Consider the following 7,978-nt stretch of genomic DNA (forward strand, 5'->3'; position numbering starts at 1 on the left):
CAGTCTGAGAAGGCTTCTCCCACTTAGACAGCGGCTGAGAAGGAAACAGGGGAAAAAAGGTAAAATGATTTTCATGTTCCTCCTTTTGTTAGACCTTGCCGCACAGTAGAATTCTAGAGGAAATACTGGTCTCCAGTATAGATGGCCCCTTAAGGAGGCAAAATCAAAGTGTTTGTGTGTGTGTGGGAGGGAGGTGTTGGCATGTGAAACTGTCTAAGAAATAAAGCTATTGGTTTTGCTGTCATATTGTGTTACTTTGTTTTGTTAAGTTCTCTCATAGCCAGGGTTGTTTCATATGGTTTTCTAACATTCTACGTGCTATATACCTCTGTTTGGTCATTAACTGGGTCCAGTAGACCCATTCCTTACTTTTCTACTGTAAACCTGTACTTTACAATAACAGTAGACAGCTGTGTGTCTCAGTACCTTTCCCTGAGGGATACAGGAAACAATCTATGGTATGATGAACAGCAAGATGTATGCACACAGGCAAAACTTACAAAATGAGATTTTTACTCACTTAGTGCTGTAATTATTTTGTGTTTGTGTACCTGAGCATCACAGTGGGTCTAATAGATCCATAAGTCTCCAGGATTTGTGAAACAAAAGTTTTCTTTCGAATTTTCTGGTAAAAGCAGTCCAATTCAATACAATGGCACATGGAAAACCAGATTTGCAGGTTTTGGAGGAGGAGTTAGAAGTGAATCATCAGATTACTCATGTACAGACTATGAAGATGGTCAATAGTGGTAAAATACATACTTTCACAACAGAAGAGTAGTGTGGGTGGATGATGATGATGATGACTTTGGCAATGGCCATATAAACCAAAGTTCCTATGAAAGTGAAACTGAATAAGAATTGCCTGGTACAGACACAGGGAATGCAGACCTCCTTGATTCAGACAATGAAGAAAACAGCAATATGAATACATTTTTTTTTCTGGTTTTTTACTGGTACCAGGAATTGAACTCATGACCCTGCGCTTGCCAGGCAGGCGCTGTGCCACTGAGCTAAATCCCCAGCCCCATGAATACATTTTTGACTAATCAAATTTTGTGAAATGGCCACACAATCAAATGGAATGATCTCATAATAGAACTAGTTCTGAAAATAAAATGAGGTTCTTGGCAGGAGTAAAACATATTGGACAGAACGTCAGCACTGCCACACTATACTCACCTGAGGTCAGGTAGCCTGCATAAAATATAATGGGGAAAAGATACCTGCTCCCTCACTCTTTGCTCTTGCTGTTTTGTTGTCTTCTGCTGCCTTGAACTGTGGCCCCTCTGCCACGCCACTCTGCCTGGGAGCCAGCTGATTATGGACTGAAATCTCCACAGACTATGAGCTAAATGAACATTTTCTCATTTAACTTTGGGTGTTGGGTATTTTGTCTCAGCAAAGAGAGAAAACTAACCAAGGCACATAGGGATAAATGATGGATCAAAATATGACATAAAAATTTATGCCTTTGTAGATGTGAAGACTTATTATGCTTTTAATTTAGACATTTGCCCTGGAACTCAGCCCTCAGCTCCTTATTTGTATAATAATAAAACATTGTTTTTGGGTTTTTTTTTTTTTTTGGTTTTTCTCCAGTACCGGGAACCGAACCGACCTTGCCCTTGCCAGGCAGGCGCTTTGCCGCTGAGCTAAATCCCCAGCCCCTATAATAATAAAACAAATGATGCTGTGAATAGATTTGTTTCTCCCACATCCCAAAGTAATCTGAATGTGACATTGGACAATTTGTTTGCCAGTTTCCCATTGGTGTTACATTTGCTGACAGAGCACAAGTTGACCAGAGCAGGAACTATGAAGAAGAACAAAGCAGAAAATCCAAAAGAAGTGTTACAATTCCAATACATAATTGTACAGAGCAATCTTTAAATTTCAGGAAAGTATAACATTTGCCTCATTTATGGCAAAGAGAAACAAACTACTAGTACTACTGATGTCAACATTTCACCATGATGGAACTACTGATAGGAAAATATTAACAAACAGGAACCTGAGATGAAAACTTCTACAACAAAAGCAAGGGTGGAGTAGATGTTGTTGATGAGTTATGCGGCAACTATGATGTCACTGGAAACACAAAGCACTGGCAAATGGTTGTGTATTACTTGATCCTAAACATGTGAGGCATAAACAAAGAAATAGCAAGTGCAAAATATTTTGGAGAAATTTTCTGAGGATTGTGAGTGTAGCCCATAAGAGATCACTTACAGCAGAGGAGGAACAAAATGTTTCTACCCAGGGAACTCTGAAAAATGTGTGGAGCACACCCCTCAGCTGACAGTTGAACAGGCAGATGCAGCATCACAAAGACCTCCTACAACAACAAGAGAACAAAAAGATGTCAACTGTAGCCTTGAAAAAGTACAGGAAAACAAAACATGGGTGCTATCATTGTGATACTTATGTAGGGAACATGCACTTCTCAAATGTAAAGATTGCCTTGAATGTGACAATTGAAGCAAAGGGTATTTCTGTGGTAGATTTTTGTGTGCACATTGTGTTTCACAAAGGTTTTTATTTTTAATGTTATCCTGTAGATTTTGTAAGCAAGCAAACAGCAATGTGAAAATGTTGATACCTATTCTACACAACCATTCCATACTTGATATTTTACTTTATTGACATTTTATTTCCCTGCTAAGTGCATATTACCCAATATATAAGGAAGCTCCTGACAAAACAAGAAGAGCAGTGACATGACTGCCACATAAAAAAGGAAAGCTAAGCACATGTGCTGTCAGTGTAAGCCAGACGTGAGCATGGAACATATAATTATCATGTGTGAAGAAAGCCTTGGGTGTGATAATTGAAGGAAAGCTTATTTTGTTGTAGAGTTCTATTAGCATTTTCATTGTAGTTCATGTAAGATTTTATTTTTGATGCTCTCTTTTAGGTTTATTGTATTAATAATTATAGGCAGTTAGGCATTAATATGCCTATTAATATTATAGGCAGTTAGAAAGGGCTGGGCCCTGGAAAGAGTCAGTTCAGAAGATAAAGTCATTACCTCCATGGTTGGTATCACACACCATGAAGGTAAGGCTTAAAGACAAAGAAATGACCATATCCACCCCCATAGGGATGTACAGCAGTGATCGATAGTACAGCATAGGGATGTACAGCAGGGATTGATAACGTTGGGTAGAAGACCAAATCCTCCCTAGCCCATTCCTTCTGGGAAAGGCTTTGTTCCTTCCGTATGCATTTCCTATGTGACATGTTTTGCCATTTGATCCCCAGTTAGTATTACCTAAAGGACTCCAACTGTAAACATACTGGTTGACCATAGTTTTGTCCTACCTCATGCCCACCTTGTGATCTTCCATCGGATCAATAATACCTAAGTGATGACACTTGTAATCTTATTAGTTGACCATAGTTTTGTCTCACCTTATATCTACCTTACCTTTTAGTTTCACTCCATAAAATTCCCTTGAGCAGTAGGCTCCCAGCTACCCACTTGAGACCCTTCTGTCTCTCTTTCTCTTAATAAATATTTCCAACTTTTAACCTCAATTTTCCTGGAATGCATTCTATGATTCTAGAGAACATGGACATGGCATGCTGGACATTTAACAGGTTGTGAGATATATTTTGCTTATATTATTTGGAGGTCCATGATTATCTTTCTATATATGCCTAATATGAATAGAACCATACTTTTACTTACAAAATATTTCCTGGTGAAATTTTCTATCATTCTAACCATGAAAATGTCAGTCATAAAGTAAACATGTGGCTGGAAATTTCATCTACACTTAGTCAAAAACAACAACAAAAATAAACAAAAATAAAAATAATCCTGATAGGGCACTATTTAGTGTAACCATTATTCTCTGCAGGTTTAAATAATTACATGTCAAATTAAAAAGTATATAAATAAAGGTTAGCTACAATGTAGAATATCACGAGCGAATGTGTTTATGCTCTTTTTTCTGGCACTTCCTAGGAATCATACCAAGGATGAATCGTGCCAAGTATTCATTTTTGGATATTAGGCCCAGAGGAGAACCAAGTGCTGCACTGCCCTAGGTGATGATTATATGGGGCATCCTGGCATCACCAGGCTGGGAAGCAAGGGGCTGAATGTTCTGCGTATTCCCAGTTGTTTGCTGGGATAATTTTCCAATAAGACTTGCTGGTAAAGTATAAATTTGATCAACAGATTTCTAAGATGATTTAGGGTACCTCAGAATGTATAAAGAATGTAGAAAACTATAGAAGGACATCTCAAAAACAAAAATAACTCATATTCAGAAAAACAAATATCACAGGAAGTCTCCTCTCCTTACATTGTTCTTCTGTTTTCTCACAGAAAAAAATTTGAAATTTTCAAATGTCTAGACAGAAAAGAGTGGGAAAATTTTTTTCACCACCTTTGGCTTATGGTAAGTACCATTCTTATAATTGGAGTGTTTTAGAAAAGATAAATTTTATCAGAAGAATATATATATATAATTTAATATTATCAAGATAGTATTGATATTGAAAGAAGGAATATAGAGATGATAGAATTGCAATGAGCAGTGCAAAACATAACTTTGAAATGTTTTCTTTTCTTTAGAGAACAGTGGTTTCCTGAGGCCAAGGGCATATAAGCGGCCTGACACAGGGTATGAAGCAGCAACCCATGTTTAAAATTATCTTCACGTTTAGTAAGTTATTTTATCTTCTCAGTTGTGACATATTCAGCAATGCTATACTACATGTGGTGTATACTCTTCAGGTGCCTCACATAAATTTCCTAAAAAGTGAAATTTATTTGTAATTAATATCAAATTTTATTGGGAACTAAATGAGAATAAAAAGTAAATGAAGGTTTATATTACATATCATTTGTCAATTTTGTTAAAGCTAGTTATAAATAGGAATATGTAATTGTTAGCATTTTTAGGAGGTAAAATACCTTGGTAGAATTCTTGTGGTAAGTAATAATTGCTATGACCCAACAAAAGTACTTTTATGCACCCTTTTTTCTTTTTTATCCTGGTACTGGGAATCGAACTCACAACCTCACGCTTGCCAGGCAGGCGCTGTGCCACTGAGCTAAATCCCCAGCCCTTGTACTCCCTTTTTGTGGTTTAAAAATCTGTGGATAATAGGGAAGACGGCACAAACTTTACACATGGATTAAATATGTTGGTGAAGAAAGCCCTTAGGGTTCTACAATATTCAAGGTACTTCTATAAGATGTAACTTTTTCTTATATCAGAAACAAATGTTAACTCACTCCCAAATCCTCTTCTGTCTGACACCTGAAGCTTTCTGCTCATATTCAGCAAACGTTTTATGGATTCCTAGACATAGCAAGCCAATTATAATAAATACTGGAGTGTTCATACAAACAGATCTTGTTTTCAATCACTCAAGCTAAGTATCAAATTTGACTTGTCAATAGTTTAAAACACGACTCCATGGATAGAAGGAACTCCACCGATGTGTCTGACTTCATCCTCCTGGGGCTGGCGGACTCTGCAGAGGCGCAGCTGCTCCTCTTCCTGCTCTTCCTCCTCATCTACCTGGTCACGGTGCTGGGGAATGCAGGGATGATGCTGCTCATTTGCCTGGATCCCCAGCTGCACACCCCCATGTACTTTTTCCTCACCCACCTGTCCTTTCTCGACCTCAGCTACTCCAGTGTCATCACTCCTAGAACCTTACAGAACTTACTGGCTTCCTCCAAGAGCATCTCGTTCCTGGGCTGCTTCACCCAGATGTACCTTTTTATAGTTTTTGGTGCTACCGAATGCTTTCTTCTCTCCTCCATGGCCAATGACCACTATGTAGCCATCTGCAGCCCTCTGCACTATCCAGTCATTATGTCCCCAAGACGGTGCCATGCCCTGCTGGCTGGCTCCTATGTTACTGGCTTTGTGGATTCTACTGTTAATGCAATTTTCATGAGCAGACTGTGGTTCTGCAACTCTAAAGTCATCCATCACTTTTTCTGTGACACATCCCCGATTTTAGCCCTGTCCTGCAGTGACACCTATGAGGCTGAACTCATCATATTCATTTGTGGTGGATCCAACTTAGTGCTGTCCCTCGTCACCATATCTGGATCCTACGTGTCCATTCTCTGCACTATCCTGAAAATGAGCTCTACTGCAGGAAAGCAAAAAGCCTTCTCGACCTGTGCCTCTCACCTCCTGGGAGTCACTATCTTTTATGACACTCCGATATTTACTCATTTAAAACTGAAGCAGTCCTACTCCTTGGGAAAGGATCAGGTGGCTTGTGTGTTTTACATGATCGTGATTCCCATGCTGAATCCTCTCATTTACAGCCTCAGAAACAAAGAAGTAAAAAATGCTGTCATTAGAATCATACAGAAGAGAGAGGGCCCCAGACAATTCAAATAGCAGTAGGTGTAAGCGCTGACATTTGGCTTTTTGTTTTTTAATGGGAAAGCCATTGGTCTGTCTTGAAAAAATGATTATTTTTCTTGTTTTCCTCTGTAGCTGTCTTTTGCTTAACAAACATGACCTTAAAAAAAAAAAAACAACAACATGATCTTGGACATTTTGAGGCACAATTTCTAACAAGTTGATATTGTAACTTAGAATCCTGAATTAAGGATTAAATTTAAGGTCTAATAATCCCACACTATTAAGGAAAATTTTTTCTGCAAGGTCAAAACAATTTCTGTAATTTTTAAACTATATCAATGCAATTTTCGTACCTAATCAAATTTTGTATAATTTTATAGTGCAAAAGCGCTTCTTTTTCTGTGTCACTCTGTTTATGATTACCAGAAGCAAGGTTTGGAGTAATGCCTTTCAAATCAAGATTACTCCATTTAGGTTCTAGATCTGGTGCTTCTGTTTTATTCTATCCACACTAATTCCCTGAAATAAGAAGGTTTAGTATGCCCATCCACATGTGATATATAGTACTTTCATGTCCTCTCATCAGAAGATGGATAGAAAGCTTTTAGGACAAAAATAAATGCTGGTCATTATCACCAGAAGACTGGGGTTCCTATAATATTTGATACAAGATATAGGACACATGTCTGAATAGTACTCCTTTATGTTTCACAAATCTCTTTTGTTCAATTTAATTTGCAAAAAGCAAATAGAGAAAAACTTTGGGAGCAGTTCCTGATTTTAGATTCTGAATAAGGAAATATATTGAAGTAAAATTAAGTGCTAAGAAAATTATGTATCTTAATGTTTTAGACAATTTGGAAAATAATTATTAAAGAAAAGACAGACATTTTATTTGTTGACAGTTTTGTCCATACTTTTCTACATTGGTGGCTATGAATATATATATATATATCTAGGCCTACTTAATATAATTCTTGTAATTCCTTATATAATCTTTGGTACTTTCTTTATGCAGTTTAAGTTTAATATCTAATAACCTGTGTGTAATTTTAACCTGTAAAATTAACATATATCCTGTAAATTATTCAAAATTAAGGCTCTCAATGAATTAAATTTTGAAATTGAAATGTTGTGAATTTCCCCATTTACAAATCTGTGAGCAATGCTAGCTGTCAGGTGTGTTCCTGGGAGCCATGCCAACGCCTCTCCTTTCTGTGACATGGCGAGGAGCCTCAGCCAGCTACCTGCCTTTCTCCTGGTGTCTTCAGGTTTGCAATGTTCTTTAAAAATAAATTAATGATTAGCACGTTTTCCTCATTTGTGAGACTTTTTAAATAAAACATTTGCAAAGGAAGGAATTGTCAATGAATTTAGAACATGTGGTTTTCCATGAGATGAGATCAAGTAGTGATAAAAATCTCCTTATTTTAAAAACATTTTATCCTGCATTTCTAATGTCAGTATAAAATTTCTCATTGGTATTGGGAGGTAATTTTATAATGCACCATTCCATTTTCCAAGTAAGTTATTTTATTTAAACTTGTGCAACAATTATTATACTGGCTTTTTACTCCAAACACGCAGCTATAAAAAGTATTTATTTTTGAAAATTTAGTTATATT

General features: G+C 37.1%; 1 protein-coding gene across 1 annotated transcript; it reads left to right on the forward strand.

Moving 5' to 3' along the window:
• Positions 1-5,438: 5,438 nt before the first annotated feature.
• LOC102016406 (olfactory receptor 8H1-like) lies at positions 5,439-6,386 on the forward strand. The gene has a single exon (XM_005408227.1). It carries the CDS (start codon positions 5,439-5,441, stop codon positions 6,384-6,386), a length of 948 nt encoding a protein of 315 aa, XP_005408284.1.
• Positions 6,387-7,978: the final 1,592 nt, after the last annotated feature.

Source organism: Chinchilla lanigera, unplaced genomic scaffold, assembly GCF_000276665.1.
Source record: "Chinchilla lanigera isolate Chin_1 unplaced genomic scaffold, ChiLan1.0 scaffold00110, whole genome shotgun sequence".
In the NCBI taxonomy this organism is placed as follows: Eukaryota; Metazoa; Chordata; class Mammalia; order Rodentia; family Chinchillidae; genus Chinchilla; species Chinchilla lanigera.

Bases quoted from the DNA above. Each gene is read 5' to 3' on its own strand.
- LOC102016406 (XM_005408227.1), top strand. From the start codon at position 5,439: ATGGATAGAAGGAACTCCACCGATGTGTCTGACTTCATCCTCCTGGGG.